This window comes from Coregonus lavaretus (genome assembly GCF_964263955.1).
Source record: "Coregonus lavaretus genome assembly, chromosome: 21".
Classification (NCBI taxonomy): Eukaryota; Metazoa; Chordata; class Actinopteri; order Salmoniformes; family Salmonidae; genus Coregonus; species Coregonus lavaretus.
Window position 1 is genome coordinate 7,628,226 of NC_140008.1, and position 18,194 is coordinate 7,646,419.

General features: G+C 42.8%; 1 protein-coding gene across 2 annotated transcripts; it reads right to left on the minus strand.

Moving 5' to 3' along the window:
• Positions 1-6,176: 6,176 nt before the first annotated feature.
• Positions 6,177-17,025, minus strand: LOC311148459 (creatine kinase U-type, mitochondrial). 2 transcript variants are annotated; one of them, XM_084185433.1, is made up of 9 exons: positions 16,868-17,025; positions 15,520-15,718; positions 14,432-14,527; positions 12,083-12,304; positions 11,887-11,972; positions 9,560-9,683; positions 9,295-9,429; positions 8,534-8,659; positions 6,177-7,973 (listed from the first exon to the last, which is right to left on the minus strand). In XM_084185433.1, the coding sequence occupies exons 1-9, from the start codon at positions 17,014-17,016 to the stop codon at positions 7,866-7,868; spliced, it is 1,245 nt and encodes a 414-aa protein (XP_084041559.1). In that variant the 5' UTR covers positions 17,017-17,025; the 3' UTR covers positions 6,177-7,865. The 2 variants fall into 2 exon arrangements, with proteins under 2 accessions (XP_084041559.1, XP_084041558.1); XM_084185432.1 differs by lacking the exon at positions 16,868-17,025 and having other exon boundaries at positions 15,520-15,712.
• Positions 17,026-18,194: the final 1,169 nt, after the last annotated feature.

The window sequence follows — 18,194 nt, forward strand, 5'->3', positions numbered from 1 at the left end:
CTATGCTTTGACTTCTTTCTCCCCTCTCTCTCCAGATGAAATCTTGCGACTTGTGACGGCCGGCCACCCAACAACCTGCCCGCTTGACCCTATCCCCTCCTCTCTTCTCCAGACCATTTCCGGAGACCTTCTCCCTTACCTTACCTCGCTCATCAACTCATCCTTGACCGCTGGCCATGTCCCTTCCGTCTTCAAGAGAGCGAGAGTTGCACCCCTCAAAAAACCTACACTCGATCCCTCCGATGTCAACAACTACAGACCAGTATCCCTTCTTTCTTTTCTCTCCAAAACTCTTGAGCGTGCCGTCTCTAGCCAACTCTCCTGCTATCTCTCTCAGAATTACTTTCTTGATCCAAACCAGTCAGGTTTCAAGACTGGTCATTCAACTGAGACTGCTCTTCTCTGTGTCACGGAGGCTCTCCGCACTGCTAAAGCTAACTCTCTCTCCTCTGCTCTTATCCTTCTAGACCTATCCGCTGCCTTTGATACTGTGAACCATCAGATCCTCCTCTCCACCCTCTCCGAGTTGGGCATCTCCGGCGCTGCTCACTCTTGGATTGCGTCCTACCTGACAGGTTGCTCCTACCCGGTGGCGTGGCGAGAATCTGTCTCCGCACCCTGTCATTCTCCGCTAACATCAAAGCGGTGACCCGATCCTGTAGGTTCATGCTCTACAACATTCGCAGAGTACAACCCTACCTTACACAGAAAGCGGCACAGGTCCTAATCCAGGCACTTGTCAACTCCAGTCTGGATTATTGCAACTCGCTGTTGGCTGGGCTCCCTGCCTGTGTCATTAAGCCCCTACAACTTATCCAGAACGCCGCAGCCCGTCTGGTATTTGACCTTCCCAAGTTCTCTCATGTCACCCCGCTCCTCCGCACACTCCACTGGCTTCCAGTTGAAGCTTGCATCTACTACAAGACCATGGTGCTTGCCTACGGAGCTGTGAGGGGAACGGCACCTCCTTACCTTCAGGCTCTGATCAGACCCTACACCCAAACGAGGGCACTGCGTTCATCCACCTCTGGCCTGCTAGCTCCCCTACCTCTACGGAAGCACAGTTCCACTCAGCCCAGTCAAAGCTATTTGCTGCTCTGGCACCCCAATGGTGGAACAAGCTCCCCCATGACGCCAGGACAGCGGAGTCACTGACCACCTTCCGGAGACACTTGAAACCCTACCTCTTTAAGGAATACCTGGAATAGTATAAAGTAATCCTTCTACCCCCCATAAAAAAAGAAGAAAAAAAGTGGTTGTCCCACTGGCTATCATAAGTTGAATGCACCAATTTGTAAGTCGCTCTGGATAAGAGCGTCTGCTAAATGACGTAAATGTAAATCACCTCATGACATTAGCAAGGCAAATTGAAATACATTGCACTAACTGGACACAAAAATAAAGTTATAAAACCAAGAAAACAATTTATAATCCCTCCATCTCCTGTAATTTGAAGAAACTAATTCGAATTGAATAATATCCAAAACATGCTCAACTATCACTTTTCACTCTCTATCCAATAATGTCACCAGCTTCTCAATACATATCAAATTTTATTCATAAAGCCCTTTTTACATCAGCAGATATCACAAACTGCTATTCAGAAACCCAGCCTAAAACCCCAAACAGCAAGCAATGCAGATGTAGAACACATAGAACCCCCCCCCCCCCCCCCCCCCCCCCCCCCAATAATACTCTGCGGCACAACCCCAATACAACACACTAGCTTCATTTACTGATAATAATCCTATGATTGGATGGACAACATGTCAGTTCATACTGAAAAAGCTTTGATTGGTTGGAGGACGTCCTCCGGAAGTGGTCATAATTACCATGTAGGTCTATGGAAGGGGGTGAGGCCTACGAGCCTCCTAGGTTTTGTATTGAGGTCAATGTACCCAGAGGAGGACAGAAGCTAGCGGTCCTCCGGCTACACCATGGTGCTAACCCAGAGAGTGCTGTTGAAGTTACTATAGACCTTCATTGCAAAACAGTGTGTTTTAAATAAGTTATTTGGTGACATGAATATATTTAGTGTTTCACTATTTTTATTTGTAAGAAATTTCACTGAGGAAGATGGTCCTCCCCTTCCTCCTCTGAGGAGCCTCCACTGCCTCACACAAGGGCACATTACAGGAATAACTTATTGTCCTACTTATACAATGCTATCTCTGACTCTGTGGCTACCTTGTAGTGTTCAGGCCTCTCCTTTCAGCTCTGGGTCGTGTTCATCAGGAACCAAATGGAAGAAAATGGACTGAAACAGGGGCTTGTCCAATAAGAAACACTAGTTTTCATTTTGCATTGCAAGACGTTTTAAAACTGGCATATGACCCTTGTTAATCTAGTTAATGCAGATAGATAAACAGACCCTCTGGCTTCTGTCCACTGGCTGTAAATCAGATCACTGCAGAACAATAAAGGCCAGTGCAGACCTCTCTGTAGGAGTTACATCCTCTTGTGGGACCGTCTCCAATGCTGTAATACTGTGTACTGGCAACCGTTTACATCTGTAGTACTTCACTGCGGTGGTTTTGTGCCACCGGATAATATGGTACTGGTTGTCTTGGTATTTCAAAAGCCTTATGGGAAGAAAAAAAACGGTCCTTAAAACACTGCACTACAGTTACCGTAAACACTGGGTTACAGTACATTAAACACTGGGCTACAGTTACAGTACATTAAACACTGGGCTACAGTTACAGTACATTAAACACGGGGCTACAGTTACAGTACATTAAACACTGGGCTACAGTTACAGTACATTAAACACTGGGCTACAGTTACAGTACATTAAACACTGGGCTACAGTTACAGTACATGAAACACTGGGCTACAGTTACAGTACATTAAACACGGGGCTACAGTTACAGTACATTAAACACGGGGCTACAGTTACAGTACATTAAACACGGGGCTACAGTTACAGTACATTAAACACGGGGCTACAGTTACAGTACATTAAACACTGGGCTACAGTTACAGTACATGAAACACTGGGCTACAGTTGCAGTACATTAAACACTGGGTTACAGTTACAGTACATTAAACACTGCACTATAGTTATATATGGCATGGTGTATTATATATGGCATGGTGTATTATATGGCATGGTGTATTATATATGGCTTGGTGTATTATATATGGCATGGTGTATTATATACAGTGCATTCGGAAAGTATTCAGACCCCTTGACTTTTTCCACATTATTACGTTACAGCCTTATTCTAAAATTGATTAAATTGTTTTTTTCCCTCATTAATCTAAACACAATACCCCATAATGACAAAGCAAAAACAGACTTTTTTTGCAAATGTATTACAAATAAAACACAGAAATATCAAATTTACATAAGTATTTAGACCCTTTACTCAGTACTTTGTTGAAGCACTTTTGGCAGTGATTACAGCCTTGAGTCTTCTTGGGTATGACTCTACAAGCTTGGCACACCTGTATTTGGGGAGTTAATCCCATTATTTTCTGCAGATCCTCTCAAGCTCTGTCAGGTTGGATGGGGAGCGTCGCTGCACAGCCATTTTCAGGTCTCTCCAGAGATGTTTGATCAGGTTCAACTCCGTGCTCTGGCTGGGCCACTCAAGAACATTCAGAGACTTGTCCTGAAGCCACTTCTGCGTTGTCTTGGCTGTGTGTTTAGGGTCGTTGTCCTGTTGGAAGGTGAACGTTTGCCCCAGTCTGAGGTCCTGAGTGCTCTGGAGCAGGTTTTCATCAAGGATTCTCTCTGTACTTTGCTCCACTCATCTTTCCCTCGATCCTGACTAGTCTCCCAGTCCCTGCCGCTGAATAACATCCCCACAGCATGATGCTGCCACCACCATGCTTCACCGTAGGGATGGTGCCAGGTTTCCTCCAGACATGACGCTTGGCATTCAGGCCAAAGAGTTCAATCTTGGTTTCATCAGACCAGAGAACCTTGTTTCTCATGGTCTGAGAGACTTTAGGTGCCTTTTGGCAAACTCCAAGAGGGCCGTCATGTGGATTTGACTGAGGAGTGGCTTCCGTCTGGCCACTCTACCATAAAGGCCTGATTGGTGGAGTGCTGCAGAGATGGTTGTCCTTCTGGAAGGTTCTCCCATCTCTACAGAGGAACTCTAGAGCTCTGTCAGAGTGACCAGCAGGTTCTTGGTCACCTCCCTGACCAAGGCCCTTCTCCGCCGATTGCTCAGTTTGGCCAGGCGGCCAGCTCTAGGAAGAGTCTTGGTGGTTCCAAACTTCTTCTTTTTAAGAATGATGGAGGCCACTGTGTTCTCGGGGACCTTCAATACTGCAGACATTTTTTCGTACCCTTCCCCAGATCTGTGCCTTGACATAATCCTGTCTCGGAGCTCTACGGACAATTCCTTCGACCTCATGGCTTGGTTTTTGCTCTGACATGCACTGTCAACTGTGGGACCTTATATAGACAGGTGTGTGCCTTTACAAATCATGTCCAATCAATTTAATTTACTACAGGTGGACTCCAATCAAGTTGTAGAAACATCTGAAGGATGATCAATGGAAACAGGATGACCCTGCGCTCAATTTCGAGTCTCATAGTATGAAAAATGTATGCACTCACTAACTGTAAGTCGCTCTGAATAAGAGCGTCTGCTAATTGACTAAAATGTAAAATGATAGCAAAGGGTCTGAATATTTATGTAAATAAGGTATTTTTTGTTTTATAAAATGTATACGAAGCGGCTCCAGTGGGCACGCAATCACAAACACTAGACAATTGAGGAGTGGAAAAACATCGCCTGGTCTGACGAATCCCGGTTCCTGTTGCGTCATGCTGAGTCAGGATTTGGCATATGCAGCATGAGTCTTTGGCCCCATCCTGCCTGGAGTCAACGATACAGGCTTGTGGCTGTGGTGTAATGGTGTGGGGAATGTTTTCCTGGCACACATTAGGTCCCTTGATACCAATTGAGAAATGTTCCCATGCCCAGAAGAATTCAGGCTGTTCTGGAGGTAAAGGGGGGGTCCTAATAAATGGGTGTACCTAATAAAATGGCAACTGAGTATATATGGCATGCTGTATTACATATGGCATGGTGCATTATAAATTATATGGCAAGGTGTGTTATATATGGCATACTGTATTCAGTTGTAGTAGTAGAAGGACGTGAAGGGTTAGTGTTTCAGAGTAACTGGGTCTTTAGCATCTGGTTTTTCGTGATCTGATGAAGATCCAATCACAATCTGTTCAAGGTAGGCCGCGTCTACACATGCTATTAAAAGCCCTGTTTATACCTGCTGCTAACATGTGGACTGATGTTGTCCACATTCTGAGGTGTAGACGATTAAAATAACTGATGGTGATCAGACCTTCCCGACTGTCGCCGGAAGGTAGCCGGGATGAATTGATTGGTTGGATGAATACTAAGGGAGAGAACTTAGTGACAGATCAGTGGGAGGAGTTTACAGGTGAGCGTCAAATAAAGAAAAGGCTCTCAGGGAGGATGGAGGGTCAGGGAGGTGGTTGGAGGGTCAGGGGGGTGGTTGGATGGTCAGGGAGGTAGGTTGGAGGTGGATGGAGGGTCAGGGAGGTGGTTGGAGCTGGTTGGAGGGTCAGGGAGGTGGATGGAGGGTCAGGGAGGTAGGTTGGAGGTGGATGGAGGGCGTTAAACACAGGTTACGACACCAAAGTTCAACCGTTCGAAACCCAATGTGGCTTTTGAGTGCCAACCTTACTCAGCACCAAAAAAAAAAAGAACATGTTTTTAAAGTGTATTTATAGCCCTGGTTACATTTGAATTCATGTGATATTGGTGCTCTGGTCAGGATGATCCAGGTACAACACGTCCCGACTACATCCGGAGGAAGATCATCACAATCACTTATTTTAATCGTCTACACCAGTCTAAAAATCTGTGCACAATCAGAATGTGGACAAGATCAGGACCAGGTTAAAACGGGAACCAAATACTTGGTCCAATGAGAACTGCTCATTTTCATTTACCGTTGCAAAAGGTTTTGCTACGGTGTCCTCTAATAAACACAACCCAGATTTCAGTAACAACATGCCTCTCCAAGGCTTTTCAAACAAACAGACAGACGTTCACTGGTTGAATACGGAGAGGGATTCCACCGCCTGATTATGTTACAATGTCCAATGTTAGCCTGGCTGGCAGATCTGAGGTCAGTTTTTAGAGGCAGTGCTCTGGTTACAACTTCTAATATCAGAACATGTTTTATTAACAATGATTTATGATTACAATTGTAGTAATTGTATATATTGTGAATGCTACTCAGATATGTAGTTCTTACATATCGTACATTCTCATAGCTAACATACTTGTCACTTACCATACAAACAGAAAATAAATCAATGCAAACTCACTTTTTGACCTTAAGTCTCGGTACAGTACAGCAGTTAGCACAGTGCAGTGTTGTTAAAGGCTCTGTGTCGTCATGACACCAAACCCTACCAAGCTGATCACAATCAAGCACTGAGCACTTGGTTACCATGGCGCCCACCTACTGTAAGTCAGTCAAAGCTTTGCTTTCATGCACGCAAAAACACCAGCTTTTAACAGTTAAAAGGTTACCAAGGTCTGCACAGGCATGCAACAGGTTTATAATATTAATGACGAATGAGAAAGGTATTAAATAGTTGGTTTCTTTAATAAAATATGTTTGAGAATGACATTCGATGGTGAGTTGAAATGATATTGCTGCTTGATACATACAGTACATCATCAAGCACTGAGCAGAGCAGTTTTGCATGAATTATTAGTATGACTTAGTTCAACCTGTGTCTTATTAAAACCCCAGCATACAGACAAACCCCCTTACAAGTTATTTTCAGTCCAACATGGCTGTTGTGTTACATTCAAGTTGTCAACAATCACTACATGGTTACACTATCTACTATGAATGTAGACTACCACAAATGGATGGATTATGTAAGGGATAATCAACGGGGGGCTATGTGTTCTATGGAAAACAATTAACGACGTGGAAGGTATGTTCAATGAAGCGCTAGCAGAGGGGAACTGACCTTCCACAGAGTTACATTATTTTCCAGAGAACGCATAGAGCCCCGAGTTGATTATCCCTTTTATACCATGGCTATAATTTAAAATGTTCCGCTACAAATGTGTTCATTTGCCAGTAGAAATATGTTCAACATCCACCGAAGTTGCTAGCAAGCTTACTAGAGAGCTACAGTAGTTGCCGTAGTAACCAAACAAACAGACTTGCTAGTTTAGCTAACCAAACCATCAGTCCTAGAATGCCATTATGAAAATCTAATTCAACAATGCTAATAACGTTTTCAATTCGACTTTCGCTTTTCAAAAGCAGCTCAAACATAGAACATAGAACTATAGCCTTTTAATTCTACCGTGCTGATATACCGTGCGTTATAGGGAAATAATGCACGCTCTAGAATGCTCTTCAAGCCTATCAGAAACAAGCATTCAACAATATCATGGTATAAACTACTGTAGTAGTACCAGTATAGGATATAGGCATATTCATCCACACCCAATAATACACAGGAGAGGAGAAATGTTAGCACACACATTGAGTATAGGACATGCTGTAGTTTAGGGTTAAGAAGTTTATTCTATTCATGTAACCTATATTTAGCCAGGTTAGTCTATTTTTCAAAAGAGACCTGGTTTAGGTGTTAAGCAGGAGTCCATTTCATAGGGATTAGAGCTATAGGTATGCAGAGTTCAGCCAACTGGTCAGGCATTTTGGCTCCAAACGTCCCAATGACTACCAGAATGTAATGTTCTTGGAACGTTTGGTGCCATATCTCAAAGAGAGTTGGATGTGTACACATGACCTATGGCTCTGATGGGGATGAGACAGAGAGGTTGGTAGGAAGAGGTATATCTGGGGGAGGGGAGATCAGTCTACTTCTTGAAGGGCGGGGGGATCTTGATGTCCTGACCCTTCTCCAGCTTCTTCTCACAGTCGATCAGGTAGTTGACGCCGTCCACCACCGTCTGCACTAGCTGGACCTGATCACAGAGAGAACCAGTGGGCGTGTTGGAGAGCGACTGCATTGCAGACGCATGACAGATCTCACAACATCTAGGTAGGGGTTTAGCATATCAGCTAAGCACAACCTATGATATAGGCCTAGCAATCTGATGCCCGACTGCACAGTTGTGGACGAGGCACGCAACTAATGGTTGATGCAACGTCTGCAATGTAGTCGGCCTGGAACGCAACCGAAGTGTGTGTGTTTGAGATCGATTGCATTGCGGCCAGACTGCCAAATCACTGATCTACAAATCATCTTTCATCCCAAATAACTACTCATTATGTGATCAAGATTAGTGATCCGAATTCTAAACCCTTTTGCATGGCCTTGTATTGTAGGCGCCGGTAATGGAGAGTGGACAGTACGCCATTTTAAACTATTGAGATGCACCACGTGGTTGTGTGACGTTTCTCCTAGGTACAGATCCAGGATCAGCTTCCCCTCCTTCCAATCCTAACTGATCCATTAGTAGGGGGAAAATGCTCAATCAACTCAAGATCCGTGTCTAAACCTACACCATGTATTCCCCATTACCTCCGACTGTCCCAGTCTGTCCAGGTTGGAGATGTCGAAGGTGCTGCCCACGGCTGCAGTGTCCACTCCCCCGGTGCCTCTCTTCTGCAGACGCAGGTTGTCCAGGATCTTAGTGAAGCGGGGGTCCTGCAGGTTTACAGACAGGGGTCACTTTCAGTAGACGCCAAACATAAAAACGGTCAGAAATGGAGAGATACCATCTCAACGCTCATTTCTGATATAAAAATTTTCTGCTACGGTGTGCCCTAACGAAGAGAAACATTCAGAAGACGATGGGTGTGGATGACTGGCTAGTGGGGATCGTATTGGTCCCTGGTGTAAGGGTAAAGGTCTCATTCAAATCCTTCCACGGAGGTCCGGAGTACTGCCGGTTTTTCGGTTCTACCTGATAATTAAATCGCACCCAACTGGTGTCCCAGGTCTAAATCAGTCCCTGATTACAGGGGAAGAATGAAAACACGTAGTGGAACTGGCTTCGAGGTCCAGAGTTGAATTTGAGAGGTTTGTGTATTTGTGAGTGTGTGTCTGTATTGGGAAAAGCCAAAGATAGCTTGTGTGTTGGGTATGACGTGGGCGACAGGTAGCCTAGCGGTTAAGAGCATTGGGCTAGTAACCGAAAGGTCGCTGGTTCGAATCCCTAAGCCGACTAGGTGAAACAATCTGCCGATGTACCCTTGAGCAAGGCACTTAACCCTAATTGCTCCTGTAAGTCGCTCATATGTCAATGTAAAATGCTTGTTGGTGCTCTGAGTAGATGTTACCTTGCTGAGCTTGGGCAGGTTGACGTGTACCCCAGCGCGGAGCCCAGTGCCCAGGTTGGAGGGGCATGTGAGGATGTAGCCCAGTCTCTCGTTCCACATGAACTCCCAGCCTTTCTCCTGGATCAGCCTCTCCACCTGACCAAACATTACACTTTAGACTAGATGAAAACATTCCATTCGAACTTTATTTGCCCTGAGATGCATACTGTCTTGCACGCATACAATGGCAGTCTGCATACACATCATGGTTGGTGTGTGCGTGCACCTCTTTCAGGCCTGTGCAGAAGCGGTCAAACACTCTCTTCATGTTGCCTCCCTTCTCCATAGAGATGACCCTGGTGTGGTCCTCTTCATTGATCCAGATCAGGAAGGTCTTAGTGTTGTTGTGCCTGGGTTTGGTACAAAGGAGACGAGAGGGTTGAAAACACAAAACATATCAATACTCATTTAAACAAAATAAAAACACTCTTCAATCAATACTTGTGTAGTGCTTCCTAATGTCATTGGATCCCACTGCTGCCACCAGTGTACGTAGACTATTTCAGAGGAGCTGATCCCGATCATTGATATCGATGCTTTTCCTCAGAGGCCTGTATTTACAACGTAGAAGGTTCTGCTTCTCCTTACTGTCGGTAATCAGGTTTGTTCCGAGTGGTCTAAAAGGAGCTCAGAGCATTCTTCAAATTGGATTGAGTTAAAGTATTTATACATGACAGAGAGATAATTTTCCCATCCTCTATTGCACCAGCTAGAGTTCATGTCCGGGTTCCATTTACCATACATTATACCTTCACCACAAACATTGAGGTGATGGTGGCGGTATACAGTATTGCCTCATACGCAATAATCTAATTGCATTGTAATGGATACAGTATTGCTATATAAGCAAATATGCTCTTGTAATGCATTGCATTGTAAACAATGGCATATTTTCCCATTGGCCTCCTGAAAACAATGAGAATTTAATTAAGTAATGGATAGGTCTGAAGCCAGGAGAGCAGATAGAAGATTGAAAGATGGAGAGAGCTGTCAGATAAAGAGAGAGAGAGAGAGCTGTCAGATAAAGAGAGAGAGAGAGCTGTCAGATAAAGAGAGAGAGAGAGAGAGGGGGGCTCTGAAGTGCGACCATTTTGATCTCATATGCTCCTAGATATTTTGCTGTGCGACATCAGAAAAAATAATATCAAACGGATAATAACTGTTGTAATGATGGGCTTCACTGGGCAGAGTGACCTGCCCTGGAGAAAAAAGCGAGCACAGATTTGTTCAATCCAAAGCCTACAGAATATTTAAGAATGCATCAGTGATTTGTATTTTTTGCAACTTTCTGAATGGCATGGGAATGCCTGTGTCTACCACTTGGTGTAGTTAGTTAGCGATGCCGAAAAGTGGTCTCTTGATGTGATTTAAGGATTGTTGTGGACTTAGAACATCCCATTTTTCTTTGTTTTTCTATTAAAAAAAAGAAGAAAAAAAGTGTGATTTTGAGAGTGAAAACCTCCCAAAAAACTATGGGAAATCCGAAACCTGGAGAAAAAAAAAAAACTTTTGTGGTTTTGGTTGTTATTGTTTTGGCAAATATATGACTTCTGAGTGGCTGGTAGATGTATTAAATCTGGTGGACCAAAAAGTTTGTTTTTAGGCCCTGTTCATAAATCATGTTGCGGGTGGTTCCAGTTCCAAAACTACTAACAGACCTTTGTTTACACCTTCTTCAGTCATGTTACCTCATTAGCTAGCTTGCTAACAACCTGGTTACTTTACCAGTGTCTCTAACCATTTGGGGGCACGGAAAGAAATGAAAAGCTTCTTTAGAAGATGAATGACAACAGCAATGAATGAATGACTGATCTCTTGCATGTCATCACTCAAACTTGACATTCTTAAAGATATCAAATGTAATGTATCTCAATAGGTAGTGCTAAATGTAGAAACCTGATATTCCACAAATGACTTTGTAATTTCAATGACAAGTTTTTGTATCAACGGCTTTTTATAATAAACAAATGTCTTTACAGTTTTACATATTAATGTCTAGAGCATAACATGTGCTTCAAAAGTAGCTAGAATTCAGATAGGCCCAATGTGCTATATCTCAATCCATAAAAAAAAAAAATATATATATATATATATTCTGGTGCTTCTAGATTTTATCTTGTGCTCCTAACTTTTTTAAGTTGGGGGCAACAGTGCTACCAATGAACATGTTTTATTTATGAGGATGAATTATAGAGGAGAGGAGAAGAGGTTGGCATGGGAACAGAGGGGGGTCAGAGAAAGGCTGGAGATCGATGCTGGAGCAGGTCATGGCAGGGTAGCGGTTGGCATCAGGCTATTTCTGGGCACTGGCTGAAACTCAATGCGGAGAGGGCATTGTCGGCATCAATAATGTACGTCTAAGGCTCAGTGTACAGGAGATACAAGCTAGTGGGCATTGTCACTTTGCTAGAAGGAAATCCTCCATAAAGAATGGTCATGGTGATGTGTAGCACAAACTGTATGCAAATAATAACTGTGAGACAATCATCAAAAGCACCGCTATGACTGTTTATGACCACTAAGGTTCTGTATCTATAACCAACAGGTGCTTACCAGATACCGCGTGCATCTGGCCAATCGCGGGCCATCCCCGAACAGGTCAGCAGAGGGGACACGGGTTTGTCGAACAGGAAGTGGTCCTGTGTCAACACAGTAGAGACAGGAAATGCTGTCTTAATGAAAGGGGAACAATATCAAACGCCTAACAAAACATTGTTTTGTTTCCCTCTTCTCCTGTCCTCTGACTCACGTCAATGAGCTGCTGCTGCTCCTGGTCTGTCATGTGGGTGAGGCTGTAGTACGTCCCCGCCAGGTCCCCCTTCAGGCCAGCCAGAGCATCCACCACCACCCTCTCCACTTCCCGACGCTCTGCCCGGGTGCACGCCGGGGGCAGGCTAAGTCCCCTGATGCTACGGCCCGTCCTGACCCGCGACGACAGCACGTAGCGATCGTCGAATTTGCCCGACTTGAGCTGACAGACGGAGGGAAACAGAAAAATAACGAATGGCATAGCTATAGTAGTAAATAGTATGGCATTTAGGCCTAGTATCATGAAACCAACCCGATGGAGGAAATCTATGCTCCCCAAAGAGCAAAATGGTTCGTCAAGGAAGTCATGACATGATTATTGATCCTACATGATGTTCCTTTGATATGTGATTTGTATGCCTTATACAGTAACTGACATTCATTGTAGCGTAACACATCGTCGCGGTCTGACGAAAACCTCGTAACTCAATTTTTGCCCCTTTATTTTTATTGAAAGCAGTAACTTCCCTCAATGTACTCTGAACATTTTATGAATAAAGGACCAATAAAATGTATTCAAAATAGCTTCTAGTTTCAGAATTATATGTTCGTTAAAACTGAAAATATGGCCATTTGTTTCAATTTCCTGAAAGGTTTCTGTTTTGGAGGTTTTCATCAGACAGCAACGATTATTCACGTAATAACGTAACATATGATTAACATTCCAGTATTTTTTATTTTTATTTAACCTTTATTTAACCAGGAAGGGCTCATTGAGATTTAAAATCTCTTTTTCAAGAGCGTCCTGGCCAAGATAGGCAGCACCAAGTCATTACAAAAAATTACAGACAGACAACATGAAAAACTACAAGTAATCTAGTAAAAACCATTCATGAATTCACAAGAGTATAACAATATCAAAAACAGCAAATTAAAAACATTGACAGGTCAGGGAATCAGCCTCAAAATCCTTCATCAGAGATTTAAAAACACCAATCGGGACAAGTTCTTCCAGTTTAAAATTATTTTGTAAGGTGTTCCAAGACGATGGCGCAGAGTACATAAAATACCTTTTACCAAATTAAGTTCGGACATTTGGAACAGTTAGCAGGATAAAGTCCAGTGAACGAAGAGAGTACCCACCACATTTCTGAACAATAAAAATGCCCAAATAAAAAGGTAGTAAACCCAAAATGGCTTTGTAAATAAAAGTATACCAGTGACTGAGCCTACGAGTGACTAGAGAAGGCCAGCCAACCCTGGTATACAAAGTACAGTGGTGCGTAAGGGTTTTGCAGTTTAAAATAAATCTCAAAGTACCATGATAAAGAGTGTCAATTGATCTCAAACACTGAGCGGAAGCATTCATATATAAAATATCCCCATAGTCTAGTAAAGGCATAAATGTAGCTGATACTAGCCTCCTTCTGGCTTCAAAAGAAAAACAGGCCTTATTCCTAAAATAAAATCCCAATTTCAGCTTCAATTTTTTTGTAAGTTGTTGAATATGCAATTTAAAAGAGAGGCCGTCATCAATTAGAATTCCAAGATATTTATATGAGGTTACAACCTCAATCTCCTTGCCCTGACAGGTAGTAACAGGTGAAAGGTTCAGAGGTCTATTTCTTGCATTAGAAAACACCATTAGTTTAGTTTTGTCAGTATTGAGGATAAGCTTCAATTGACACAAGGTATGTTGAACAGTATAAAAAGCAGTTTGCAAGTTCTGGAAAGCTTTTGTAAGAGATGAGGCACAACAGTAAATAACAGTATCATCAGCATAAAAATGAAGTTGTGCATTTTGGACATTTTTGTCTAAATCATTAATATAAATAGTGAATAAGAGAGGACCAAGTACAGAGCCCTGGGGCACACCATTCAGGACAGACAATTTAACAGACATAAGCCCATCAAATTGAGTGCACTGAGTTCTATCAGACAGATAGTTAGCAAACCATGCAACTGCACAATTGATTTACTGCCTAACGATATAATATTAGCTGGGATCACTGATTAGTGTAGCATCCTGTCAGTGAACCTGTCCACCTTCTAATATTAGATATGGTAGTATGCAACACCTAACATCGTCTGTGTGTGGTGTGACCAGGTAGCGATAGCGAACGGTCAGGACAGACGTAATCAGCTCCACCATTCAGCCAGTTACAGAAATATCCCCGATGAGGGCAAACTGTCACATCTCGTGTACGTCCCAAATGGCACCCTATTCCCTATATAGTGCACTACTTTTGACCAGATCCCTGGTCTAAAGTAGTGCACTATAAAGGGAAGAGGATGCCATTTGGGACGTAATCATATACTGTCGTTTTTCAGTGAAGTTGCATCTCTGTACCTTGCTGGAGTCCAAGTCGGTGGGATGGGTCATAGTCTGAGGGTCGTAGCCGTTGTGCCTCTCCTTGATGACCGGGTCAAGGAGGTCTGCAAACACCTGAAACCCCCCACATCCACACCAGAAGTCTGACTATATACCATCATTATACAGCCTATCATATAGTTGTCACAACTGACAGGATGGGAGTTATGTAGACTACATATAATCACTGTCACTTTACAAACTACCAGACAGGCTCACAGTATAGTATTGTACTCTAGTTAAGTATGATTTATGCTATACTATTATAGAAATGTCTATAAGTAGGTGTAGTTTCATAGCAAGCAATGACACTGATGACCACATGATGAGATCCCAAATGAGTCTCCTCTATCCTAAAACCAGCACCCCTCTGATGCGGTGGGAGTTGGCCTCAGTCTGAAACGGGACAGGGGGATTGGGTGTGGCTGTTCTCCATGGTCAGATTAAGTGGCTGGGATTGGCTCTTGCTCCTCCTCATGTAAAAAAGTATCAAAGACAGATTCCTCCTTCATTCTTAATGTCGTTGAGATAAATGTAGCCTGTTGACTAAATGGGCTTTTTATGGCTTTAAGAAACTTCCAGATAATTTATCATACTCTGCAACAATCCAAAAGACTGTAGGGGTTTGATACTGTAAAGCAATTGCTTTTTTTCCCTGTCCATAAATATGCTCCACAACTTGACCTTCGCCCATAACTCTAGGGTTAGGTTAAGTCTAGACAGCTTGTCTGTCCAAACATTGGTTATTAGTTTATAAAATTATTGCATCTGAGCTCCTAGAGTGTGAGGCTCTCCTTTTCTTTAGTCTAAAAGCTGCCTTAAAAATGTTACTACCAGTCAAATCTTTGCTTCCTCGATCCTGGTTTCCTCAATTCCCCACCTTCCTCTCAAAGCTCATTTGAGGACGAGGTCCAGAGGGACATTGGATCCTCAATACGCTTTGAAAGAGAGGTGAGGAACTGAGAAACTAGACAGCCTATGGCTTCACCCTGATGAAATCAATACATTTGTCATCTGCCTTCATTGACTTCTAATTTCTGCCACCAACCAATGCCGCCTGCTCTGACCTCATAGGACTCCTCATCCCCTGCCACCATGCCCACAGTTTTTATGAAGGGGTGCCCGGGGTTGTCCACGCCAGTCTGGATGGCCTGGTCAAGAGTGTACCCGTTGGGCGTGGCCTTTTCCACAAGCTTGGCATAGATGGCAGGGGTCAAGTGGCTGGCCATGCAGTTGTTGTGCTTGCGTAGGTCCGGGTACTCCGCACTGTCGGGATACATTCAGTCACACAGACAAAAAAAATTGCTGAATCATTGTCTTTGAGAACCACAAGGATAATTTAAATAAAAAATATTTAAATACGCGTGACTAATAAGTGTTCATTCTGATTGGTGACCCATGATAATTACAGCCTAAGACTCGCTGCAATGTAGCCTAGGCTACTCAATAGTGATTTATAGTATGAAAAATGTATGCACTCACTAACTGTAAGTCGCTCTGGATAAGAGCGTCTGCTAAATGACTAAAAAATGTAAAAAATAAAAATATTTATACAGTGATTTCCATTAATGGCTGACTGTTCTAGTCTAGCTGTGCTTTTCTTTGACTTATAAGTGACGGCGCGATATGTTCAGCCTTCACCTGGCACAGTGCGCGGTCATCACAGACATAACAGTGTTGCCATACATGCTACAATCTGCTCGCACAAGACGTCGAGCATTCCTCGACTATGCTTTGGAAACGTTATATCCTATATTTCTTAATAGGCCTACGCATTATGTAATCTGTTTGCATTTTGCCTCTTCTGTTTGCATCTTCTCTAATCGGTTTTGCGGTAGATTCTGCCTATCATTATAAAGCCATAAAGCTGAGTTTTAACCCAGCCCCCATGCCAGTCATAAGGAGATTCATTCTAGACCATTCCAACATGGTTCTGGAAAAAACACACCTGTCTGTCTCATCAACAAATTAATTAGAGCGTATCAATGTAGGCTACATTTTGTTGGCAAAACATTCCATCAGTAGACCATGCATTCAGAGAATTCTCTTGAATATACATTTTAATTGTTTATATTTAGGCTATCTTTCATCATTAGGCATAAAAAACATGAGGTGGAATATAGGTTTAATATTTCATGAATATACAGGCCTAGATCATTTATCATTTCCACAAAAAGCTAAGAAAGAAAGAACCGACTAGAATTAGCACATTCATACAATGCTGCTGCTAAAATAATGGCATCTCGTCTCCAGTCACTTGAATTGTTTTGACAGTCAGAGAATTCAATCTAGGTCAGCATAGACTATTATTCATGTATTATTGTATCTAAATAGGCCTACAGCATGCCAATATGTCGCACTTGAAATGGCTGGACTGAATGTCCATATTTCACAATAAAGGGCGTCGTGGGTTACCTTGCGGGGTACACTCTCCGTACTTGCGCTCCTGCGGTGACATGTTCACGGTTGAGCAGAAAGGCCGCTGTCAAAGATCCGGCTCCAACTAATGACAGAATGCCCACATTTCGTTTGCTGGACAAAATTCTGGCGAAGTTGTTTGCCATTGCTTTATTTCCACAGTTTGAGAGGTAGGGATGTATGAAATGTGAGCCTTGGTGGTGCTACGAATCTAAAAGAAAAGGATGAAATCAGAGAGGATAGATGAGTGAGGCTGGAAGAGGAGACGGCGCGTGGTGTGAATGCTGAGGGATCCAAGTGAATGCAGCAAGACGAAGCGGCTACACTAGGCTGTAGCAGCATTTGCTGTAGTCCGTCTGTATTTCACCCCTCCTTTCAAAACGCTCTCAATTCCCATACACACCAGCCTACTTAATTCAGTGTTGGACGGTAGTTACACCTACTGGAAAACAAGTTCTTTTTACATGAAATTGTTAATACAGATCTGAATTTAATTGTGTTATTGAAACACTACTGAATTGAGAAATAATAATTAGAAACTGTTAGATTTACAAAATGTATTCAGGTAATTATGTTTCAACTCAATTAGAACAAGTAGGCTTCCACCCAATGTTCCCTCTAAACTGCAAGCGTGCGCAGTAGCCCCGAGCTCCCCCAGGACTGCTGCACAGAGCGCAGAACAAATATCAGCCCACTGAGAGAAGCACATAATTGAACTTCAAGTTTTCCCTGTTAGTTAACACGATCAACGAGTCCCTCTACTGTGGCAATTGTGATCGAATCAACGCAATATTGGCCACTTTCAATGCAACATACCGACACAAAACTAACTATGCAAGAGATTTTGTTGTAGGCAGAACCATAGGAGTAGGATACTATTGCGCACGACTCAGCCCGTAATCTACACAGGCCGTGCGGCATAGCCAATCAGAGCTGCAGTAGGCCTATATGCAAATAGACCATTGCCATATACAGTGGTGGGAAAAGTACCCAATTGTCATACTTGAGTAAAAGTATAGATACCTTAATAGAAAGTTACTCAAGTAAAAGTGTAAGTCACCCAGTAAAATACTTGAGTAAAAGTATAAAAGTATTTGGTTTTAAATATACTTAAGTATCAAAAGTAAATGTATTGCTAAAATATACTGAAGTATCAAAAGTAAAAGTATCAATCATTTAAAATTCCTTATATTAAGCAAAGCAGAAGGCACCATTTTCTTGTTTTAAAAATGTACAGACATGAAATGAGGAAACAGCAAGCTTATACATTATCTGATCAAAGTTCACAGGAGGAAATTATGCATGAGGCATTTTTTTATACAGG

What these genes read in the sequence shown, in the direction of transcription:
- LOC311148459 (XM_084185433.1), bottom strand. Translation starts at nt 17,016, where the DNA reads ATGGCAAACAACTTCGCCAGAATTTTGTCCAGCAAACGAAATGTGGGC. An exon ending in CCGACTTGGACTCCAGCAAG is followed by an intron (nt 12,305 to 14,431) that starts GTACAGAGATGC and finishes TCCGTCTGTCAG; the next exon opens with CTCAAGTCGGGCAAATTCGA. An exon ending in ACAGACTGGGACAGTCGGAG is followed by an intron (nt 7,974 to 8,533) that starts GTAATGGGGAAT and finishes CTCTGTGATCAG; the next exon opens with GTCCAGCTAGTGCAGACGGT.